This window comes from Scardinius erythrophthalmus (genome assembly GCF_964197995.2).
Source record: "Scardinius erythrophthalmus genome assembly, chromosome: 20".
In the NCBI taxonomy this organism is placed as follows: Eukaryota; Metazoa; Chordata; class Actinopteri; order Cypriniformes; family Leuciscidae; genus Scardinius; species Scardinius erythrophthalmus.
Genome location: NC_138240.1, coordinates 18,021,804 through 18,047,580, shown reverse-complemented (window position 1 = coordinate 18,047,580; position 25,777 = coordinate 18,021,804). Strand labels below are relative to the sequence as shown.

The 25,777-nt window shown below is 36.6% G+C and overlaps 1 protein-coding gene across 3 annotated transcripts; it reads left to right on the top strand.

Moving 5' to 3' along the window:
* The first annotated feature begins 931 nt into the window (after positions 1-931).
* LOC308681210 (ral guanine nucleotide dissociation stimulator) lies at positions 932-24,860 on the top strand. 3 transcript variants are annotated; one of them, XM_081349879.1, is made up of 17 exons: positions 932-1,105; positions 14,472-14,776; positions 14,864-14,935; positions 15,054-15,247; positions 15,336-15,460; positions 15,735-15,950; positions 16,159-16,262; positions 16,546-16,630; positions 18,985-19,062; positions 19,235-19,321; positions 19,419-19,451; positions 20,642-20,763; positions 20,881-21,151; positions 21,688-21,762; positions 21,844-22,122; positions 22,220-22,334; positions 23,066-24,860. In XM_081349879.1, the coding sequence occupies exons 1-17, from the start codon at positions 962-964 to the stop codon at positions 23,239-23,241; spliced, it is 2,481 nt and encodes an 826-aa protein (XP_081206005.1). In that variant the 5' UTR covers positions 932-961; the 3' UTR covers positions 23,242-24,860. The 3 variants fall into 3 exon arrangements, with proteins under 3 accessions (XP_081206005.1, XP_081206003.1, XP_081206004.1); XM_081349877.1 differs by lacking the exon at positions 932-1,105 and adding an exon at positions 3,729-4,210; XM_081349878.1 differs by lacking the exon at positions 932-1,105 and adding an exon at positions 7,078-7,365.
* The last annotated feature ends 917 nt before the right edge of the window (positions 24,861-25,777 follow it).

Sequence of the window (25,777 nt, the reverse complement as noted above, 5' to 3'; positions counted from 1 at the left end):
GTTTATGCGTTTTCATCCTGTTGCTTATGCCTTATACGAACAGTTCCTGCATAATGTATTTGTGCGCATACCTTAACTCACTCAGAGCAGAAGAGAAATGTCTCATATACTGTTACCATTAAGGCTGTGTTAGTATAGGACGGATCTTTTGGACGAAAAGCTTTGTGACCTAGATTTAATGATAGGGCATTGCAATTTTTTTCAACTCTTTAATGGATGTGAGTGTATGTGTGCCATTTGTGTGTGTGTGTGTGTTGAAGGATTCAGACTCCCAGCTGCACAGGTCACTGGGCAGACTGGTCACGCGAGCGAGAACACACTCTGCCTGGACGCTTTTTTTTTGTTGTTGCTCGTGCAAAATGGACAGAGCGCATGAGCCAGAGAGCACTTTTCCACTGCCGAAGCGCTCTCAGATACACAAACAGAAGGTCTCGGTGGGGCACGCCTGGGGAAAAGCACAGCAGAAGGCAGAAAAACACCCGGCCAAACTCTCCTACATCTTCCTGAGCTGGAAAACATTAGTGTGAGCAATAGCCGTAGACTGAATGTGATGCACAGCTGGCTTGAGAGGGAGGGAGAGACACAGAGAGAGAGAGACACTGCATTTTAAAGCGAGATGTACCTGCATACCTACGTCGCATGTAAGGGTGTGGGTGTTTACATGGTTAGGAGATTGTTAGAAGGAGAGACAATGTGCAAAAGGAAGCACTGGGAGGAGGTCGAGTTCTTCAAATTTCTTACCGTCTTCTGAGGCGAGAGAAGTAGATGGCAACAGAGTGTTAGTGACAGCGGCAGCAAGTTCCTTTTTTTGCTGCGTGTAAACTAGTACAGAGAAATACAGAAAGAGCGAGAGTGCCCGTGCACTCACTCTGGAAAGGGAACGATTGAAAGGGAGAGAGGGAGGGAGGGAGGGAGTTGTGTATCAATGAGAGCGGACAAGGGGGAGCAGCACACCCCTAATATGAAGCAGGCGCCTGGACAGCAGCCTGCACTCTCTCCATCGGGGAAGATGGAGCCCAAGTCTCTGTTCAGTCTGCATAAAGCCCTGGCTCAGCCTGTGAAGATGTGCATGTTTGATTTTCCTGTCTCCATCCTGGATGATCTGGTAAGAGAGAGACTGCAGTCGTTTCGTTCTGATTCACCTGGTGCGAGTTCGTGTCTGTGTGCATGTGTTTTCATTTAGTTCAAGTATGTACTCACCCTTCGGCTGTATTCTGCTGTTTCCGTGCATGTTGGCTTAGAGCCAGTGAGGACTTTAACTGACGGTCCTCTATTCTCCTCAGTTCACACTGATCCTTGTCATTAAACGGGTTACAACTAATCGATAACGGCGTCTGGAGTTTATCTTACGCTCAGTAATGAGTTCTACTTTTGGCATGCGGAACAGGATGTTGTTGCTATGCTGCCCGTGGCTATATGGCGTTTTCTTTTTTTAAATGTCAGTGGACAGAGATGTTCAAGGAAAATGTGCTACTTTTGCTAAGCAGATGTTTTTCTGTGTCAGCACTTCTGCAGGTGTCAGTATGTGTCTAGTTTACAGAGGCTTCTTTTAGTGCATATTATACGCTTCACTTCAGTATTGCAGTTGCTTCAAGTTTTAAGAGTCATCTTGAAATGAATGTGATTCACTGTTGGTCCTGTGGCTTTTTGTTTTGGATCTGTTTGAATAATTGTTAATGAAATGGGTTAATATTAATTTATTCAAAAATATTTGAAAAGTGCAGTGTCTTTGCATACACCTCTTAGGCATGTTTTTAATTTCCAAATAAAAATTTTTTGGAGGACTGAAAGTAAAATAATGTTTGGGTGATCCAACTGTAAATTCTGAAATACTTCCGAAACTCTTGAAAACAAAACCTTATTAGGCTTATTTTATTATTATTTCTTAGGGGAAAAAATATAAAAACAAAACTGCTTTACTGCTTATTATTATATATTTTTAAAACTTTGTCTGCCAAACCAAGAGGAAATACATAAACCCCTGCAGACCACCATGGCTGTGAGTCAAGGTCAAAAAGTCTCTTAAAATATGAGAATTAGTCGTAATACATTAGTCATTAAAAGTATAGCGGAGGATCTTTCCGAATTTTAGATAAGACCCGCCCTCTCCACTTTTTGAAAAGTTTGATTGATTCACCAGAATGATTGACAATTAGGAGGACCAATAGTATAGGTGATCCACCCGGAAGTAAAAAATCCTCCGCTATACCTTTAAGGCAAGGCAAGGTTAGATCAGGTTGTAAAATATCATGTGGTGCGACTCCCCAAAAACGTATATTTTATCATTTTTGAATTAATAAGCCATGATGCTTGTAAAAAAAAAAAATCTACCAACTTTTTTTTTTTTTATTATGTTTTTGATAATATTTAGATGTGCACTCACATCTATTCACAGTGCAACGAATAAAAGAATTCAAAGTTTCTAAGAACTTTGCACGTGTTTTCAACCAGATGTTTTTTCTTTATCATGGATGCTCAATTCAATGAATGAACACTTTAAACTGATCTCAATATCTGATCTCAATCAAAATAAAGATTCATACACGTCAATACACTTTTTTTTATTAATGATCAAAATGTTTCCAGCAGTGATGTTTGGCAACAGTGGTATCGGATCGGCTCGTCTCCGTGTCTCAGCCAGTGACTGTCTGTACTCATTGACTGGACCGGACTAGGTTTTTTAAATAGTTTCTCTTTTGGCCTCAGTCGTGAGGAGAAAGCACTTTTAAATGCCAAGTTCTGAGTGTCAAAGCGCCTTAGAATTGTAATTGAGCTCCAGAGAATAAAGCAGGGTAATAAATCGAGCCACAGAATGGCGTTTCTGTGGCACTCAAGAAAGGAAAGTATGTGAGCTCTCTCTGTGAAAAAGAATCAGGGATTTACATTCTACATTATCAGTGAATTAAGTCTTTGACCTATCTTTGAAAATAAGGTAGGTGTCTTCAATACTTAAAGCTGTTGTCAGATTGCACTTCCATATTGAGAGCTGTTTCACATTGGCCTGTTATAACAACATCATTGTTTTAAGCCACATAGACATGCATTGACAAGGTCTTTCCTCTTGAACATCAGTATCCAACTGTGGTCTGTGTTTGTGGGTCAGGTTTTGTCTAGTCTCACACAGCCAGACCTTTGACGATCCATACTGCATCTTATTCTAGCCAAGAACTGTCCATTTAAATAATGGCATGGCAGTATCCGCAAATCATTGTACAGAAAAACTCTAAATAAAGTACAGACAATAATTATAGAATATTTCATATACATAATTAGCAGAATTAACAGTGGAAATCTAGTTGTCTTGCTATTAAATAACTAAAAACTCTGAATATCTTTCAAAAATGTAATGTCACTAACCTAAAAAACGGTCAAATCCAGTGATTATTTCATTATTTCTCATCAATCCGGTATATGACTTTGTTGAAATTTGACTTTGATTATGTTTTTACTCCTGGAAGTTGTGTGAAATCAGCCTATCAGACAGTTATAGTTAACAGAATGTGTTTTGCCCAGATTGTTGAGACCAAACGCACCCACAAGGTAAACCTGATTTCATTCTATTAAAAAACTGATTGACTCCAAAATAAGAAGGATTATTGTCACTGGGTAAAGAAACATGGTTTGGTAAGGTATTAAAGAAAGATAACAACGCAGGGTAAAATGATAACACGTGTTTTGTTGTGACGTCATATGAACATTTGCTCCTTCATATGGTTTGAGTTCTCGTTGGAGCAAAGTTGTCACACAGGTTTTAGCGTTAGTTGATTGCTTCACTTGCACTTTCCGTTTTGCGTGGGAATTCTACCTAAACTCCCCGAAGGCTTGTGCACCACAAATGATTCCTTGTTAACCTTGAAGGTGTTAATAGAAGAGCTTATGAGAAACACTTCAGTAGATGTTGTGGATTTCAGTGAGAGAGTTGTGTTACCGTGTTCCCTGCATATTGATACAGCTGTTTGAGTCCACACGTGTCGGACAGGGCCAGTGTTTTGGGGTCAGCGAATGGAGAAGGAGAATTTTGCGCTTCATATCTGTCACAAGATCAAGGATCCCTTGCAGTTTATGCTACAAAGACTCATTTGGGAAGGTGATGTGCTGGAAAGACAGAATTGATCAACTTGTTCAACTGATACGCTGGTGTGGCTTTGGTTGTGTGTACGTGAATAATGAACTGTTCTGTGATTTGGAAGGTTTAGAGGAAAGAAAACAGGTAAGAAGAACTACTTTTTTGTTTTTGGCCTCTAATAGTCTGCAAATTTATAGTTACCGGTAGTCTTATCAGAACTAGTTAGCTATCAGCTGATTTTATTCTATTAATGTTGTCAAAATAAATGTTTTATGATTACATTGTTATGTTTATTAATATTTCATGTTGTCTGTAGTGTTATTGGTTAATTTACTCATTTCTGAGATTACAGAAAAAGGCGTTATAGAAAAATATTCAATGCATGCAGATAGATTTCATTGGAAGTTAGTGCTGCTCCTATAGAAATCTGTTGAAATCGGTATGCCTTTAAGGCGGCAGTGTTTGTGTGTGGGTGTTAATGGATACCAATGAGTGACAAGTTGCTTCCTGCATCTTTTAAACCATTCTTGGCCGTGATAGTATCTTTCAGGTGCTTTCCACAGGCTGAGAAGTACCTTATCTTCTTCTGGGTCTTCCTTTATTTTGACCTAGTAAACAAAGGAAGACAGAAAGAAAGAAAACGTTACATTTTCAATACATTCCCAGTAATCACTCAGAATTGATGTGCTATTAAATCTTTTTGGAGTTGAAATCGCTTTCCCTTGAAAAGGTGCCACTGGGTTGTTGTGTATCAAACTGAAATGATGAGTATGCATACAAGGAAAAGAAATAGCATATATAGCAAGATCACTTTGTTTGCAGGCTCATTACATTTGTCCCCATCTGAAATTGTGTACTCTCAAAGTACAAGTGTCCTTTCTCAGGTTGACACAGGTTTGAGAGGAGACTGGGTTCAGGGTGAACATTGTTTGCTAACATTTATGTGAGAGCTCTGATGGCCTTGATTCCTGATAGAAAGGAGTATGGAAAAGTTTTTCTAGATCCTATAATCACCTGGTTTTTGACTGCGTGTGTCTGGGAAAAAGAACAAAAGAGATCAAATGAAGCTTCTTCAAAGAATTATAAATCATGCTGGTGCTGAAAGAGAACAACAAGCTGTTATCTATCAATCTCAGCAGAGAGCAGAGCAAATAGTGGTTGTGCAATTGAGTTCCAGCTGCGGCAGAGATAGCCTTAGCCTAAGTATACATGTTACAGCAATCCCAAACTTTTAGTGCCATGGGTCATCTCTGTTAAAGAAAAATGCTGCATGGACATTTAGGCCCATATATTGTGCATCAAATCTGCATAATATAATGATTTCTGAAGTATTGTGTGACACTGAAGACTGGAGTATTGATGATGAAAATTCAGCTTTGCCATCACAGGAATTAATAATCAAATATTCAAATAGAAAACAGTTATTTTAAACTGTAATATTCCACACTATTACTGTTTTTACTGTTTTTTTGATCCAATAAAAATCAGCCATGGTGAGCATAAGAGCATACTTTCCCCAAAAAAAAATAATAATAATGATTTAAAATGGAAATTACATAGTCTATATGGGTTCTTAATGTGAGTGTAAATCATTCAGTCGATTTATATATATATATATTTTTTTTTCTTTCAATTTGCAAATAAATATTTCATTGCACTTAAAAGTTAAGTGGCCTAATATTTAAAAAGCATCTCCACAGCTCCTATAGCACAGAGAGTGGGTTTCAAACAGCTGCCTGTCTTGTCAGATTTCACAATGTCATCATAATGGTTACCTCAGGGGGGAAACTGTATGGGAAAACACCAGTCGCACAGCTGCTTTCTCGCAAAACACTATTCCTCTGGAGGGTTTGAGTTTTCTTGAGAGCTTTGCGTCAGTGTTGCAGCAGTCATGCCCGAAGAGTGAGTTACCAGTATTTTCCAACAGAGGGCGCTATTAGTATGTATTAAGGTCAGGGTCATGGCGTTGGTAAGATCATGCTGGGGTTGTGTGTTTTTGTGGTAACTAGGTCTAGTTGCTAAACACATATTTTGAGGCTGAAATAGGAATAACCTAAAATTTAGGTTATTCATATTCAGGTGGCTGTCCCAAAAACCATGGACCAGGAAGAGCACTGAAAATGTGTTAATGAGCCGGCCTGGTTGAAAAGTCCAATTGGACTATTAAGAATATCTTTGTTTTAGTGGCACAGTATAATCATTAATCATGAGCCCTACTTGCACCCTTTCCATAGAGTACAAAGGGGCTACATTTGAGAACACACATATATATATATATATATATATATATATATATAAATATATATATATATATATATATATATATATAAATATATATATATAGATATATATATAATCATGAGCCCTACTTGCACCCTTTCCATAGAGTACAGAGGGGCTACATTTGAGAACATATATATATATTGGACTATATATATATATATATATATATATATATATATATAGTCCAATTTGATTCATAGATTTGCTGTACAATATACCATTATGTTATTTAAGAGTTTTTGTTTTGTTTAGAAAAGCCTGACTCACAATTCCAAAAGTTATGTGAAATGTAGCCTATTTTGTATTTCTTATATAAAATTAGTCAAAAATGATATAGAGAAGAATAGGGGAGTTCTATGCACTTATTATGATTATTATTATTGTTGTGTGTGTTTTTTTTTTTTATGTATTCAATTTGATACACGTGGGCAGATCCTCCTATTTATACACAAATGCCCATTTAAACCAAAGCTTGATAATGAATCATATGATAGTTTAATTAATGCCACATAATTATTATAGTTGCACCCGTCTATTTATAGGCATGTCGAGTAATAACCAAGCGATTAAAAGTGATATTTTAGTAGCGCACAACAGAGTTTCCCGGAAACTGACACCACGATTAGTCATAGGAGGGGCGGGGCCACATGCGCGCTCCGCTCGGCGATGGGCGGGGCCTAGCGGCTCAGGCAGGGTATTCCCTTCTGTACTTCACCCGAACCCATACAGACAAGCATTCGTTGCTAAAGCAGAAGTCTGAATGACAGAATATGGAGTTTGTTGTAAAATAATAGATCGTAAACAGTGACAGTATTTCGGTTATGGTCTACATTATGGGGATGCAGTCGGACGCTCTGGGTGTCAAACCGACGTCCCTGGATGAGCTGTTTGAGTCCAGCACATGGAGAATTAAAAACATTTGGGATGGGGTGAAGCTGGAGATCGCGGCCGGAGATGGATGTCCGGTGGTCTTAAATAGTTTTACGCATTTGGACCCTGATCTGCCTATGCTGGAGGTAATATAAAGATTTAAACGTCATTGCTCAAATCACATTCTTTCATTTATAACTATCTAACTAACTTAACATATTGTCTTTAGTCTTGCTTTGAAATGAATGGTTGTTTATATGATATGTTAGGGTTTTTTTACGTTTTTTCCCATGTTTTCTTGTCATTTTTTGCATATAGTGTCAATGTAAATGTTACTGAGCTGGCATGAGTGTTTTTGTTCTACTTTTCCATTGTTTCTTTCTTTTATAGAAAACTTAGAGCTAGAACAGCTAAGAGTACACGTTTTCAAATACCTTTGCTCTATTTCAAATACTTTTTGCTCAGTTGCAATGCAAATTGCATTGGCTCTATATTATCTATTTATCTTTGTCTTGTATGAATTAGTCTTATGCCATCTGCAAAGGCGGCACAGCAGCTGCATCTGAAGCAATATTCCACAAAAAGACAGAATAAATGCATTTACACAAATCTCTTGTGCTTGAAGGCCCACCTGAAGTAAACCAAAACCGAGTCTCCACCATAATCTTGGCAAGAGTAGGCCGTTCCCCCTTTTCTCCAACTTTCCCCTCTCTAAATTCTCCCCAAAAAGGGCCATGGAAATAAAACAGTCAGATGAGATTTACATCCTTTAGGCATTAAATAAAAACACAGGCTCCCCTCAGGATGATTTAGCTAAGGACGTGGAAAGAAAGGTTAATACAATCAGATGTTATTGATATTATGTTATTTTGATAGTTTAACAGGGGCTGTTTGTTTGATGAGATTGCCCACAATAGTGCAGATATGTCAGCTGAGAATAAATGATTATATTTGAGAACCTCTTATATAATACGTGACAGCGCATTAACTTACCAGATGTGATGAGACTTTCATTATTGATTTTCTATTTGTGACTTCTTAAACTCTCCAGTGCAAAATGTTTTTCTAGGTTATTTTTGAAGACAAGTCAATTATTTTATCACCATGGCAGTCACGCATTTTACGGTTGCTAGGTTGTTATGCTAAACTTGAGATATCTGTCTATGGTGTGTGAACAACATGTCCCCTTTTTATCTTGTCTTTTAATACAACAGCACATTGTTGTGACTTCAACGGCGGTTCACACCAAAACTTGTTTACGATGTTGCAGCTTTACTTTAGTCATGCACAAAAAGAAGGTTCCAGTGTGTCACCAGCTGCTAACCTTCACTGGACTAAATCTAATCGGCTCTCATTACACAATTAGTGATGGTTAAATCTCCCATTCCACCCAGCACAGCACTAGAACCCTTCTCCTTTCTCCTTTAAAGAAATCATATTTTCTTAATTATCCATTTTAATGTGAAAATAGTTGGCATGGCATTTGGCACTCTAAACCTCCAAAAAGTTGGCCCTTGGGTAACCGTGAGGAGTTGCAATGATCGAATAATTTAGCTATAAATCCTTCTCTCTCTTATCTTGTGCTCTCTCATCCTCTTTCTTTTATGGGATGGCTTGTATAAAAAGGGGGGGCATTACAGGCACTTATCTCTGCTTTTAAAGTGATTCAAGCCTGCAGATGGCCTGGCAAGAGCTTAGAATTGGTTACGTCATCCCTGAAGATCTAAACCAAAACAGCAGGATGTAAAAGTAGAAGTACCCTTGTATAATGGATCATTGGCTCAGTACATAGATCAGCTAATCTCTTAACGTAACAGCTGCCATAAAGGAACATGTGTAAGATCTTGTGTAAGAGCACTTTAATGCTGTGTTATTGTCATAAACGGACATTACCAGTCAAAGTTTGGCATCAGTAAGATTTTTTCATCTTATGCTCACCAAAGCTGTATTTAACAAAAAAGACATTTTCTGAGATATTATTACAATATTAAATACATATTTTTTAGTGTAATATGATATAAAATTGAATTTATTCCTGTGATGGCAAAGCTGAATTTTCAGCATCATTACTCCAGTCTTCGGTGTCACATGATCCTTCAGAAATCATTCTAATATGCGGATTTGCTTGCATTATCAATGTTGCAAATAGTTGTACTGTTTAATATTTTTGTTAATATACTTTATACCTTTTTTAGGAGTCTTTGATGAATATAAACTGAAAGAACAGCATTTATTTGGAATAGAAATCTTTTGTAACATTATAAATGTATTTACTGTCACTTTTGACCAATTTAATGCACCCTTGCTGAATATAGCCTAAGTATTAATCAAAAAAATGAGTAATAAATCTTTCTGAGCCCAAACTTGTGCACTGGTAACGCTGGGTTATCGCTATAATAATACTTTTAGTCATTGTTCTCCTGGGTTTGTCAAAATTGTTTACGAATTCTCCATTCTTCTTAAAGAGGCCTTTGTGTGATAGATTGAACTCAGAACGTCATAATGGGGACAGCGGAGCTCAGCTTTGATTAAGGAGGAGAACAGACAAGGGTCACATTGACACATACAGAGACGCTTTTGTCATGAAAGATCTCTTGAATGGAAATAAAGGGGTGAGAGGGAGGAACAGTGGATGTGAGAGGCAGGAAAGTGGCAGAGTGAAGAGGCAGGGATACGTAGGTGAGCGTTGATGTATTTAAACAATTGTATAAGGCGTACAAATACTCAATACACCACTGTTAAATCAGGTTTGTTAGGTTACATGTAGAAAAGCAGCTCAACCAGTGGTGCTATCAATGCCATGGTCATGGGTTCAGTTCACATACTGATAAAAATGCACTGTAAAACACTTTGAACAAATGGTCTGCCAAATGAATATTTCCAAGTGTAAAAGTGACTGAACAAAATAGAAGAATAGAATAGCATGCTTCTAGAGTTTTTAAACGAATCGTTCACCAAAAATTGAAAATCTTTACAAAACTTAATTGTGACTTTACATGGGTTTACAAGTGAATTTTTGAACTAGATCCTGTCTGTTCAACTCTAATGTACAACAACAACAAAAAGCACAATTGAAGTAGGCTATTCATCCAAATGCGCCATATTCTAAGTCTTATTAAGCCACCCAACATCAATGAATTTTGGTCATGAGACACGTGGGAACAACTTTTCATATACATTGATTGTGTTTTTTCTTGTAGAATGTAGACAAATACAATTCTTTAATGTGCAGAAATGATCGGCTCTCAGAATAACACCATGCATACATTCCTTATATCTACATCTGCGCTATTCTGGAGCCGGACAGCAACCACACTCGGCGGTTCTGACCTGCACTCAGGCGTAATTCTTTCTCCAGGGCTTATATTGGAGAATTCCTTCCTTGGTTCTGCTAATCTCATTCTAAAATGCTTGAGCAGATTTCATGAAAACCTTGGCACAACCAAAACAAAGGCAAAATAGCGACAGCAACATCCAGTTATTATTAACAACATCCAAGCCAGAAAAATACTGATAAAGCCATTTATCAAATTGAAAATATTCACAGTATGCAAACAATACAGAAAAGCTCATCGGAGGTTAATGATTGCAGCTCAGTGATGTTTTACCCAATGTTTTGGAGAAAGTTGATGCTCAGTAAAATAATGTGAAATATTGTTACAATCTAAAATCACAATTGTAATTTATTACCATGATGGCAAAGCTACATTTTATTCCAATAACTCCAATTTAGCTAAATTCATCCAGTCTTCAATGTCACATGATCCTTCAGAAATCATTCTAATATGCTGATTTGAAGCTTGATAATAATAAGAATCAGCGTTCTTTTCAGACTTCTTTTTATTTCAGATGAATAGAAAGTTCAAATGAACAGTGTTTATTTGAAATAGAATTTCTTGGAAGCAATGTAAAAGTCTTTACAGTCACATTAGAGTCACTTCTATAAATTTTTGCTGATTAAAAGTATTAATTCCTCTTTTTTCCACTGTAGATGTTTGCAGCAGTGAATCAGGCCATCACTCTGAGCTGAGGTTTAATGTGCTGTAACCGAGTGTGCTGAAAAACCTACTGAGCAATGCCAAAATACACACTCTGCAGCGTCGCTCAACATATCCCATCTCTCTCTAGGTTAATAATCGTACAGGACCGTGAATCTTGAGAGAACATATGAAACGTAACCCAAATCCGTAGCTCTCATTACACAAATAAGCATTGTTTTGCTTCTGGCTATTACTAACAGAAAAGAGATTTGGTCCCAGCTTACAGTGGCTTAAGCAGTGATCTGTTTAGGGCATTTATAAATATCATATTACAAGATAAAATCATGCTCAGAGACAATGTTTTTCACAGCTATGCGTCATACGCAGCCAAGGCAATAAAATCAAACATGCTTAGGTATTCAGATAATGTTATGACACATTATGAAGAATACGAATGAATGTTAGCCTTTTGAAGCCGGCTTATTAATGATCAACAGGAGGACAACTGACGCTGAGCACAAGCAGATTGATCACTGCTGCTTCAAATTCCTTTCATCTGACCTCATTCGTTCGCTTTCTTTTTTACAGCTGCATATAGAATGTGGTCTTGCATTTCAAATGCACTATTTTTCAGCGGTAAACATATCAGATGGTCTTTGTTAACTGCGACAGGTCTCAGTGTTTTTTCAGAATTTCACGCCATGACTGTTCATGTTCACACAAAAACAGCTAGTTTTGGATAAAAAATATGCGCTTTTAAAACGAATTGAGTGTATTAAAGTGAATAGTCAGTCAATCTGTTTTGGAATGCAAAAACAGGAATTGTTGACATTTTTAATCTATTTTTAACATATCTTGTTTTTCTTGATTTGTTTTATGATGTTAATATGTTAAAGAGGACACGTAATTGGGCTTGTCCTCTAACATCTTTTAACTCCTCCCTGATTTTGACAGCAGGAATTCTGCATTGTGTTTATGTGTTCCAAGAATTGTTTGTGAAGGATGCATCTGTCAAGGAAGCTGTGACGCGGTAACTTTTCAGCACGTTTTGTCTTTTCCCAGGAAACCGTGTCGCTTTAGTGGATCAGAGGAAAGTCGAGGGGTTTGAAAATTGTTTAATGCATTCTGTCATAGTCTTTGTGTGACTTAAGTTATACCATTACATTTTCAGCAAAAAGCAAGCCCGTGATTAGTGCAAAATAACATTCTTTCACCATACAAACATTTTGTTACGCTTTCCCTTGCAGCCTGTAGTTTTTGAGGTGGATTTTCCCTTAGAAAGTACAACTGAGTGTAGGTGCTGTTTCTGTTTCTGTTTTGAAATGTCAGATATCAAAGAGGGTCCCTTACAGTGGTCTTGTGTTGTGTCAGGCCTTTTTTGTTTAGGTCGCTGTGGTCGATCCTGCTACTGCCTACTAATGTCAACAGAGTAAGGGGCTTCCCAGAGTGGGCGTAGATTCACTTTTTGTTTTATTGTTTTGGTGAAGTAGTCTACATCCCCTTTTTTATTTTCCCATACAATATAATATATGATTACATAGTAATGTTATAATATATATAATAGAATATGATATAATAGAATGGCCACCCTGGCTGGATCAAAATATAATATAATACAATATAATATAATATAATATAATATAATATAATATAATATAATATAATAATATATACTCTGAGATCTCCATCACCATCATTGTGATCATCAGAGGGAAATTGTCTCGCATACAGACATCGAACATCTTGTGTGTTTTACAGGTTTGCGCAACATTTCAAAATTGCTTGAAAGCGAAAGAAACTTTGTTCCTTTAATTTTTTTGCCCATTGATGCACTTCCAAAATATCACAGCAACCATATTTGAAAGAAACTGTTATGTGGCGTTTGTGTGTTTGTTACCATAGCTACTTCAGAGCAGAGAGCTGGGGTTGGGTTATCTGTTCAACCAATCTCCTGTAGAGAAAGCTGTTCAAATGACCATGCACTGACTCACACCCACACTTACACAGGATACACCCCTCACGATTGGCTCTTTGCCTGTGGCAAAGCTCACGGTTCCCTGGGAGTTCCCTCTTACTTTCCATAATGATGTCAGTTACAGTACTTGAGTTAGTAGCCATTTCAATTTACTGGCTGCAGGCTTTCAATTTAGCATTGTGTAGATACTTATGGAATGAAACCATTCAGTAATATTCTTAGACATGTTTTTATAATAATTTATGACAAACTTGTGTTGGTTGAAGAGAGAATTTAGACCTATTGTTGCTGAATAAATCAATCTCCGGTGGCACATATTCTTGCAATGAGACTGGAGACCAACGTTTGCATCATGCTTCATCCATGGCAATAGGTGTCAGTATACAGTCTGAGATCTCTGTCTTGTCGGCCAGAGAAACTTAACTGCTTAATGCACATTGAAGATGTGGAGTTAAAGGGCTGGGTAAGCCTTGTGACAGTGGCTGATAAAGAGTCACACTCTTAGGCTTGTGCACTTAGTGTTAAGGCTGTGTGTGGATTATTTAGTAATTAAATGAGCAGTAATCCTAGACTCACCCTTAAAGCTCTTGCTGTACTATAACTGAGTGGCCTTGCAAATTCATCAAACAATGCAGTGAGAAGAATAGCACTTATTTGATTAATATATATATCAAAATCATCAATTATTATTTTGATACATTTGTTTTGTAAGTAGCTGTGTATTTAAGTAAGATAATGTACAAAAAGCTGTCCATTATATAAAAAAAAATCTGACCCTGTCTGGATGATACAAGGTTTTGTGATTTATGATATTGTTCCTTAAATAGGCCTATATATAACTTATGTACACCAGTGTTCAAAAGTTTGGGGTAAGAGTTTTTTATGCAAGGGTGCATTAAATTGATCAAAAGTGACAGTAAAGACATTTATAATGTTACAAAAGATTTATATTTCAAATAAAGGTCTTCTGAACTTTCTATTCATCAAAGAATCATGAAATAATGTATCATAGTTTCCACAAAAAATATTAAGCAGCACAACTGTTTTCAACATTGATGATAATAAGAAATGTTTCTCGAGCACCAAATCAGCATATTAGAATGATTTCTGAAGGATCATGTGACACTGAAGACTAGCGTAATGACTGCTGAAAATTCAGCTTTGCCATTACAAGCATAAAGTACATTTTAAAATATTTTCAAATAGAAGATATGTATGTATATATATAAAATAGAAGAATGTCTGATAAGGATACAAGGACCAGAATATTCAGTCTTTCTTCCCTCTTTATCTGTAGAGCTCAGTTCAGGAGATCGGAGAGGAGGTCGAGGACGGCGCCATCTATACCATCACGCTCCGAAAGGTGCAACTCCACCAGACGGCCAGTAAGGGGCAGCGATGGCTGGGCGTGGAGACAGACTCCGCCCTCAGTTTGTACGAGACCTGCAAGGGTCGGACCATTAAGGCTGGCACACTGGAGAAACTGGTGGAGTACATGGTTTTGGCCTTCAAAGGGAAGGACTATACATATGTCACTATTTTCCTCTGCACATACCGAGCTTTCGCCACCACCAAACAAGTGCTGGACCTGCTGCTTAACAGGTAAACGTGTCATCAATCCCTCGTGCTTTTAGAAATATTAAATTGTACACTACAGTATTACCTACAATGCATTGTTATCTATCTTAGGTATGCCAAACTGCATGATCAGCCAGTCTCAGGCAAGCCAAAACTCTCAGAGGACCACACAGAACTTAAAAAGTAAGTCTTTATGTTGTTCAACTGAACCATTATGACATGAAAATTATACATGAAAATAATATAATTGGCTTATCTGTATTTTAATATGGGTGCAACTTTAATTTGATGTGCTCGACAGTACTGTCTCATCTATCCTGGGTGCATGGTTGGATCAGTATTCTGAGGATTTCTGGAGCCCTCCTGACCACGGATGCCTGCAGAGCCTCATATCCTACTTGAAACTCAACTTCTCTGGATCGGACCTGGAGAGACGAGCCCATAACCTGCTGGAACACTTCCAGCAACGGCAACAGTCAGAGGTTGAGCTTGAAGGTACAATTTCACTAAATGATTGAATCTCTGAACAACTGAAAAATGGTCTTTCAAACTGACTGTGACGACTTCTCTTATTCTTCTTCAGGTGATCTGTGCACCTGCCCCTTTGCCACACCAGAGGAGAGCAGTTTGGAGGATGAATTCTCCCCCTCACACTTCATGTCCTTCAGTCCTGCCTTAGTCGCTGAGCAGTTAACGGTCATGGATGCGGTAAGACATCAAGTTTTTGTCAATCTGTCTTAATGGCAAAAGTCTAAGTAGGGAGCTGGTAGGGACAAGGTTAGGGGTTAATGGTTGCAAAGGAGTGGGGAAACTGAAGAAAGAATAAGGACTGTACTGCACCTCAACCTTTGAACAAAGTTCATTACTTTTCCAAGTCATTAAATACTTTTCTAAAGTGTAAATAAAGTTGTCCTGCAAAACATTTTCATATTACAAATCGAATTAAACTGGTGAATGCGACTGAACTCATTGTTTTTCACAGGAGCTGTTTAAGAGGGTTGTTCCCTACCATTGTTTGGGTGGCATATGGTCCCAGCGGGATAAGAAGGGCAAAGAGCACCTGGCACCCACCATCCGTGCCACCGTTGCTCAGTTCAACAGCGTGACCAACTGTGTGATTGCCACCTGCTTGGATAACAGGTCTCTCAGACCCTTTCAAAGAGCGAAGCGCATTGAACACTGGATAGAAGTGGCAAGGGTGAGACACTCACACAAATTATGATTACGGAGGCAGATTATCGATATTTTCACATGGTTCCTTGCACAGTAATGGTTATATATAATGCTATGACCTCAAAACACTTGTATAGTGCATGATTTGTGAACCAATTCACTTTGACATTTTTATCATGTAACCAGCTTCATATGAATGGCTTTTCTGAATGGCTATCTGTTTTTGTCTTCAGAAATGTCGTATCCTGAAGAGCTTCTCCTCTCTGAAAGCCATCTTGTCCGCCTTGCAGAGTAATGCCATCCATAGGCTGAGGAGGACCTGGGATGATGTGTCTCGGTAAGAGTCTGACTGGATTTCTGTCAGCAATGATTAGCCAGAGTAAACGCTAACACTTTAGCATTAGCATTAGCCACTGATTAATAGTAGCATTCCTTGCTTCTTGTGTGTTCATTCATACAGACCTCTAGCTAAAGCTGAAGCAGCTGAAACCGCTTTATGAAAGACTTGTTTTATAGTGGGGCATTTGGAGATGGAGGAGCAGAGGAGATTTAATGCTAGTTATTTACAGTGTTTGGATTTCACATAGATTATGACTCAAGCTGTTTTCTTCTGCTTACAGGGAAAGCTATCGTACTTTCCAAGAGCTGTCTGAAATCTTCTCAGATGACAATAATTACTCCCTCAGCAGAGAGCTTCTCATTAAGGTGAGTAAAAAGGTTGTTGCTTTGCACATGTACTTTCTGCGGGCACAATGCTATAATTCCCACAAATGCATCTTAATTTACATTAGCACACCCAGATATGCATAAATTAAGACTTTACAATTAAGTCCTAATGGTTAACATTAGCTAATGCATTAACTAACAATGAGGAATACATTTTTACAGTATTTATTCATCTTTGTTTTCACTATTTGTATTCACTATTGTTCATGTTTGTTCAGTTCATTAATATGAACAGAAACAACATTTGATTTTAATAATTTACTTAATTTAATTAACATTTACTAAGATTGATCAATTATTTAGAATAATTTTGCATTGTTAATTCATGTTAACGAATGTAGTTAATGTTAACAAATAAAACAGTTTTCTATTGCACTTTTTAACAATTACATTGGTAACACTTTACAATAAGGTTCAATAGTTAACATTAGTTAATGTATTAACTAACCATGAGCAATACATTTGTTACTGTATTTATTAATCTTTGTTAACATTCGTTAATAAAAATTCAGCTATTCATTGTTTGTTCATGTTAGTTCACAGTGCATTAACTAATGTTACCAAATACAACCTTTGATTGTAATTACGTATTAGTAAATGCTGAAATTAATATTAACTAAGATTAATAAATGCTGTAGAAGTAAGGTAGTTAACTAATATTAACTAATGAACCTTACTGTAAAGTGTTACCATTACATTTGCTCAAAATTAGCCCAAATAATACGGCTAATTAGGGATAGTATAGATCCATTTCCAAAAGAACAAGCATAATATAACAATTTAAAAGTATATTTACAGTTTGTGAATTATAAACTGATTTGTTTCAGTTTTTAATTTGTTTTGTAAAATCATTTATTTGTTATAATATAATACTGTTTTGATCCGTTTTCTATTTGCAATGGTTACTATTCACTATTTTTCATAATGTGATATTTGGTGACCCGCAAACATCATAATAATTATTATTATTAATAATAATGATAGTATTTGGAACTCAACCCACAATATTTTATTTTATTTGATGGAAAATAACTATTAAAATTTCAATTATATTTTGATCACTGAACTAGGAAATGTCCCCGGTTTCCTTTTCAGAAGTCTAGTCACCTTACGTTAGCAGTCACATGTTCAAACACCAAGCATTTTTCAAATTTCTTAAGTGCACTATAAGCCACCAACGTTTGCTGTATCTGTTGCTGGGGGAAGATAGGATGTGGTTACATCAGACTGTCAACCCTGTAAAGCTATGTTTCTATAGCAGCCACAGGGTAAATAGAAAAGCCATATTCACTTGCACAATATATGCAGCCTGCTGGCTCATCACTCAGCTCTCTGTGGCCTGCTGTGTTTTGAGCACAGCATCAAACTCATCCTTTTTGTACTTTCCACTAGTGGGCATGCTTCATGCATTTGATAGACATCTTGAAAAGAATCCATTAGTGTTAAAAGCATTATGAAACTTTGAAAAGAGAGAATTTTGAACAGTAATTTTGTCCTCAGAAAGAAAATGTATCATCATGTATTGTCCTCAAGAAAATGTATCAGACACCAAATCATCATATTAGAATGATTTCTGAAGGATCATGTGACTCTAAAGACTGGTGTAATGGTGCTTTACCAGCATAGGAGACCTTTTTTCAAAAACATTTAAAAAAAAACTTGCCCCACAATTCTGAATGTTTATGAGTATTCTCTGAAAATAAGTTTTATTTGTGCTTCTCAAGTTTATGTATCTTGTTTCAAGGATGTTTTATTTAACTTAACAGAACAGATGAATTCTGTTCAAATTCATCACAACCTTGTTGTGGCAACATGACATTCCATGACACACAAATGTGACTCAGAAAGTGTGGGGGTTAAAAATAGTTTGAGTTGTGTTGATGTTATCTAGATCCACCGCAGAAGTAACTTTCAGAACTTGCCTTGAAAATAGCTGACCTCAATAGAAAGAAACCAAGCATGATGAAAGCTTTCCTTTCCGTACATTCAACAATATCCTTGGTATGTGTGCTGGGGCCGAGAAACTAGCAGTTGCTGCTGTTCATTATGGGGGAATTCCTGGGATGAGGTCATAGGCCTTATGTGTGGCCAAATAAAGGCCCTCCTTAATGCCAAAGGGCTTCCCCAGGGTGTTGGCTGGCACTATCTCTAGACGCCAAACAGTTAAACTCCCCGTCCATTCTACGTCATGGTATATCGTGGCAGTGCAGTCTTAAGATTCCACTTTGACATCCTTATCTGCCTTCAGGTTATACTGCTTGCTAATATTGCGTCAATGCAAATGCTTTCCCTTTTGAAATTCAAAATGATGATGTGAAACTAATATTTTCCAGGAGGGCACCTCCAAATCTGCCATCATCGAGATTAGCCACAAAGGAGCACAGAGAAGACACCAGCAGCAAAGAGACATGGTATGTACAGGTATAATGTCACATAATGGCAGTTGACATTTATATTTATTAAGCTACAGCGCCCTCTTATGGTTAAAACGGGTCAGATATTCAGTTTAGAATATCTGAATAGAATATTAACTGTATGTTTATTCATTTATTCAGTGTATCTCTTCTTCTCACTGCTGTTTAGGGTGTCGTGCAAGGAACTATTCCATACCTTGGCACTTTTCTGACCGACCTAGTTATGTTGGATACTGCTATGAAAGACCATCTTGAGGTGAGGGGGACAGAGATCAGTGTAATATTCATGTAATTGGAAAATATTCTGTTTTATAATTTCTGGTTGTTGTTTTTTTTTTTGGTTGTTTTTTCAGGTTGGGCTGATCAACTTTGAGAAGAGAAGGAAGGTGAGTCTTTGTGCACAGGAATTATATTTTATAAAATGCATAATTCCATCCCTGGATGCTGATTGGTCAATACAATTTTCCAACCATGCTAACTAACCTGTTGTAATAATAGCTAAGATGTGAAACACCTAGACACTGTGTTATCATCACTGCACCCATATAATAACATTTTATTGTTTAAATACAAGGGACTATATCTTATTGCGCAAGGATGAATTTGCTATAATATGAAAATGTATGTCCTCAATATTTTAAAAATAAGTTTATTGTAAATAAAGGCATAGCTAAAGGCCATTGTTATATCCACAGTATTGCATGGCATCTTAAATCTTATTGGTTAAGTAAAGGCTGGACTAAAGGCCCATTCACACCAAAGACGATAACTATGACAATAATGTTTTTTAAATGATTCTAATTCTATGAGAATAGGGAGGGAAGTCCACACTACAACTATAACGATAACGACACAGAAGAACGATATTGTTGGAATTACTTTGAGCGATTTTTGCCAGCTGATCATTGATAAAAACATTGACAACCAATCAGAATCCACCCGAGTTTAACAATCTTGATGATTTAAAGCAGCAGACAACAAAACTGCACCACACACTAATAATAAACAGGATCTTATCATCTGTTGGTGTGGATGCTAATATACTTAGTTATACTTATCGTTGTTGGTGTTAACAGGTCTTATGCGGTGTCGGGTGTAATGCATTACTAAGTAATTAATTACTGTAATTCAATTTACTTTTCCCTTGAAGAGTAAAGTAAGCGATTACTCTTAATTTTTCAGTAACTTAATTACAGTTACTTCTGATGTAATTGTATTAAATACAGTATAGACTATAGATCAATTCTATAGTGGATTTAATAAAAAATGTACGTCTAATGTTAAAATGTATGTTTCTAATGTAACCTTCATCCTTTAAATACTTTAGAATTAAATTAAAAAAGCAGTTTTGTGTCTATCCTAACCTATTGTTCACCTGGTCGAGGTTGATATGGGATTTAGAAAGTATTACTTGTTACTAAACACTGTTGAAGATGTAATTAGTAACTAGTAATTAACAACTTTTTTAGAGTAACTTGCCTAAAACTGCATTAATGCATGCATAACTAAAATACATTCATAATTAAATCAAATGAATACAAATAAACAAAGTACATAATTTTGTTTATTCATTTAGGAATTTGAAGTGATCGCTCAGATCAAGTTGCTGCAGCTGACCTGCAATTATTACAACTTCGCCAGAAACCAGCGCTTCACTGACTGGTTCAAGAGAGTGGAGAAACTTACAGAGACTGAGAGGTGAGAAAGAAAAATAGTAAACGTGGAGGATATGAAAACAAAAGATTGGAGAGATATATGATAGAAATAATAACTTAGGATATTTTATATGTTTAATATCTATGATGTCTGTTTCAGCTACTCTATGTCCTGTGATATCGAGCCGCCTTCTGAGTCGGTGTGCAAAAAGAACGGGGGCATCATCAAACGCATGAGCGAGGAGTCGGGTTACAGCAGCGCAGGGACGTCACACTCAAAGTCCTTTGAGCAACCTCGCTTAAGCCAGTTCAAAGAGAGCTTCAAAGATGGAGCAGATTCCCTCAGCCTCACCTCAGTGGGATCCAGCGGCTCGGACGCAGAGGAGACGAGTCTCAGTCTGCTGAACTCCCCAGAATCAGGGAGTCAGAGAGTAAGGCCATATTATTGTTTATTTACAGTCCCCATGGTATGCTTAGCAAACATTGTTTAGATATAGATTTAGATATAGAAAATTCTGCAATTGTTGCCAATGATGCATGATATAGCAGTACCAAAACGATTAGCAATCGAGATTTATAGGTATCGGACGATGTTGAATAGCGAATTGCGAATTGTAATTTCCCTTATTTTTACATTTAGATGACCTTTTCCATCAAAAACTATATAGTTATAAAACAGTCATATGTGAAATAGTTATAAAACAGTCATATGTGAAATATGTGAAAACACTGTTTAATGTAATCTATTGCAAATCTCAAAACGAATATCTGTTCATATCTGTTCAAAATCTGTTAATCATACTGTACATTATAATAATCCCTACATTTAAATTTAAAGTGTTTTATTTTCAACCTATTTAGACAAAATAGAATGGAATTTTTTACCAGCCATTTTTTTTATAATTGTTTTTATAAATAAATAAATGAATTAAATAAGCATTAACCTGACTATTGATTCTTTCTCCAGACATCCACACCAACTGTGAAACATTCTACATCGACCTCAGATACAGGGGAGCTTACGTCTGATTCCTCTTCCAAGGTATTTGCATTTTCTTGGGCGTATTTTATCATTTCAGCTGAATTATTATATTTGTTTATTCACTTATTCACTATTTTCCAGCTCTGGGAGTCGTCCACCCCTTCATCTTTGGATGCTTCTGTATCAGGCTTGGGTTTGGAGTCTGGCTGCAGCAGCTCCACCTCCTCTTCCTCTTCCTCTTCTTCATCCTCAGTGTCCGCCTCCACTGGACAGGCCTTCCACTTCCACAAACGATCGGTCTCTGGCGTCTCTGACTACTCGTCTCTCTCCCTGCCGCTGTACAACCAGCAGGTGAACGACTGCTGCATCATCAGAGTCAGCCTCGACACGGACAACGGCAACATGTACAAGAGCATCCTGGTGAGTGAGAGACATTACGGGAGATTGACAGAGATAAGTGATGAAGGAATGTTGGGGATGTAGTAGTAAAGTTAATCTCAATGATCATGTTTTTCAGGTGACTAGTCAGGACAAAACCCCTGGTGTCATTAGGAAAGCCATGGTCAAGCACAACCTGGACAATGACAAGTCAGACGACTATGAACTATTTCAGAGGGTCTCAAAGCATAAAGGTAAAAACTTGAAACAGGGAAGTTGGGACGGGAAATATCAAAGGGCTTGTTTTTTTTTAGGGATATAATGGTACATTATCAGGTAAAATTTGTTTTTTAATCTATCAGTATCTAATGATTTTTATATATATTTAATTATACAAGCTAATTTTCCTCATTGTTATATTTAAATGACCTAAGCCATCATCTAACGCTCTCTTAAAGTTATCTTTAAAAACAACAATAATTTAGTAACACTGTAAAATTTGATATTTAGCAAATCTCAAAATTAATATCAATTTTTCACACTATACATTATAATGTTATGATGCTCTAAATTCACTTGTAGTTATTAAAATGATTAACTTTTACTATTTAAAATAAAATATTTAAAACGTTTTTATATTTCAAAATTAATTATTTTATAAATAAATGTTTTAAATTTTAATATTAGCCATTTATTGATTATGAGCCAAAAAATGAATTGCTATTTGCCATTTCTAGTTGATGGTGGTATTTGCTCATTCTAAAGAACATTTTATTGGACAAAAAAAAAGGTTAATGTCCATATTTTTGTCCAATATCCAGGAAAAAGTAAAGACTGTAGTTTTGAGTACATTAGCATTTAAATAGCCTCAAATGAAACGCACATTGACTGAAAGCTGCAAAACTCTGATTCTGATGGGATTTTCAATATCCAAATTAAGCTTGTAGACATTTCTAACCATTTTTTTTTTTTTTTTACCCCACAGAACTCAGAATCCCAGATAATGGAAACGTTTTCTACGCCATGAACTCATCTGCCAACTACGACTTCTTGTTGAGGAAGCGCGGTGTCCCCAAAACCTGCCGCTCGAAGAGCTCCCCGAGCCTGACTCTACCGCGCATGAAGCAGAAAGGGTTCAAAATACCCAAGGGCTTCTTCTGAAAGCACTCTTCTGAGTTCAGCAAGCCTGAAACTGTTGAAGATTCTCAAGAGTCACTTTAATAACCCGCCACAGTATTATCTGGAGCTTTTATCCAATGGATTTGTTGCGTTATTGAGCAGCTTGTTTCTTACAGGAAGCTATGCCTGTGTTTCCTGTCCCTACGGACAATGCGACAGGCACAGGAGGAACACTGTGGTTCTTACAAGGTTTGCCTTAAGACTGCACATGAGAGACACACTGTGTGTGGGAAGCATTTACCAAATGCAGTCATTCATGCATGAGCACACTAAACAAAAACATTTCAAGCACTTTAGAACGGTCCTTAAAGCAAGAGATTTGCGGAGAGCTGATGTGGTCCTTGGTCCTTTTCAAATTCAAAGTGGGGTTTCCGTTTGATTCCCCTTTAAACAGGTTCTCCCTTCGGACTCACAGTCTCTCAGAAATTAGGACTGCTCATGGCAAGTCTACAGTATTACATGTACAATGTAAACAATGTAAAGTGTACAGTCTTTTGTTAGCTTTTTGTTCTTTTACTAACTGTTTTAACTGTTGCTGCTGCCAGTTCAGCTTGCCTGTTTTCCCAGAACTGCTTACAACCCGAAATTAACCTTTCCGGCAATAATCGAGACCGAAGGATTCTCCATTGACTGCCTAGTGACTTGGTTAGCTTCATGAGGAGGCTGTCACAATTGAGCATGAGGAGATGACAGGTCTAAGGTGCAGGATTTACGCTGTTATTTATGGTTATTTAAAAAACATAAATAATATTCTTAATGCATATAGAGCGCAAATGTTGTCATCCGTGTCTTAGAAAGGTATCAATGCCAAAGGCGTTCTCTTTTATTTGCAGCTGGCCTCTCTCTGTGTTTCACATAATAGAACGCTGTGTCTTTACAGAAAAGCTTTTTTGTACCAAACACTGTGAGTGGCTTCACCCTGCTAAGCCTTTTTGCATTGTGAACTATATCCATGAGTGCTTTTGGGATTTTGTTCCCATCAGGAGAGATTTACAGATGTGTTTGCTCGGCCAGAGGTGAATGTTAGTGTGAGTGTGTGCGTTTTGAGAGAAAAGATATTGAGGAATTTATATTGTAATATGATGAAAGAAGTTCACTAAGTGTTGGTGCTTTTTTGCTAATATGCCAACTATATAACCGAACTGGAACAAAATATAGGTTGTGCTTTATTTATGATTTATGAAAAGATCAAAATGCATGGAGAACATATATGCCTATAGTGATGATTCCACTGCTATGAATATCTCCTTGTCAAAACATGCTGTCAGGAAGCTACGAACATGAATTCAAATGTTACTGCCTGCAGCTTGTCACTCAACACATGTGCCATATCCAGACTTGATTTTGTATTTGGTTTTGTCCCCTTTTTTACCCTTTTGTATGTCTGAATCTAACTCTGAATGTTAATGTCAAAGTTTAAATGTTGAACTCCAGTTTGTGCCATTGCCCCATTTTTATTTATTTATATGTTTTATAATTGTTTTATTTATAATTTCACTGTTGTGAAGATAAATTAATAAATGCACCTTTGTATGTACAAATGAGCACTACATTTTTTTTAAGAACTTACAAATAAATGTGGAGGTGCTGAGAGCCCAGTACTTGATGTCTCTGTGTTTTTTGATTTCACCTAATCATTACAAGGAATATTCTAAATTTTGCAATATTGTTCTCCAGCATGATTTGAGTATGTTCCAAAGAGAATCTTGAAAGTAAAAACAACTAATATGTTGTACAAAGAGAGCTTGTATAATCAATATAACAAATTTGCTTCTTTGATTAGTGTCCTACAAATTATGCAGAATAACAACCTAGCAGTAAAAAAAACGTTTCCTATGAAATTTAGTTCCTCTAACTATATAAAATATTTCAGATAGCCAAATATGGCATCAATATCAATAAAGAAATGTCAATAAAGATATTAATTACTTATAAATTAATGTCATTCAACGATTTTTAAGCCAAAATGGTAAATCGCATAATAAATTGAAATTAAATAAAATTTAATAGACTGAAAGGTGTAAAAAGTTATAAACTGATTTTTCTATGGATGTTTTTAAGGTTTTGGTCTTTTTAAAACCTTTAAATGTCATAAAAGCTTGTGGTCTCGCTAGATCTTTAAATATAACAAAAGCTTTGACATTTTCAAGATAAATAATCATATAATACACAAATAAATAAATAAAACATATAAACAAGTGTACAATTTGGTATAGAAATATCAAATAAATAATTTGTGGAGCTCACACACTTTTAAAGTCTTTTTAGCGTTTTACTCAAAGTCAACAATGTCTTACTACAGTCAACAAACCATAAAACTGTTTTTTTTTTTTTTCTTGCATTCATGAATCTGAAATTTGGCCAAAAATATAGCTAAATTAATTAAATAACAGCACTTTTCACCCACTTTAGGATATTCAGTGCAGGTTCATTTTCCAATAAAAATGCGAGAGGTCTTGAGCACTAAATATTTGAATTGATAAATTCCTGTCTCTCGCACTGAATCTTCTGCTGCGTT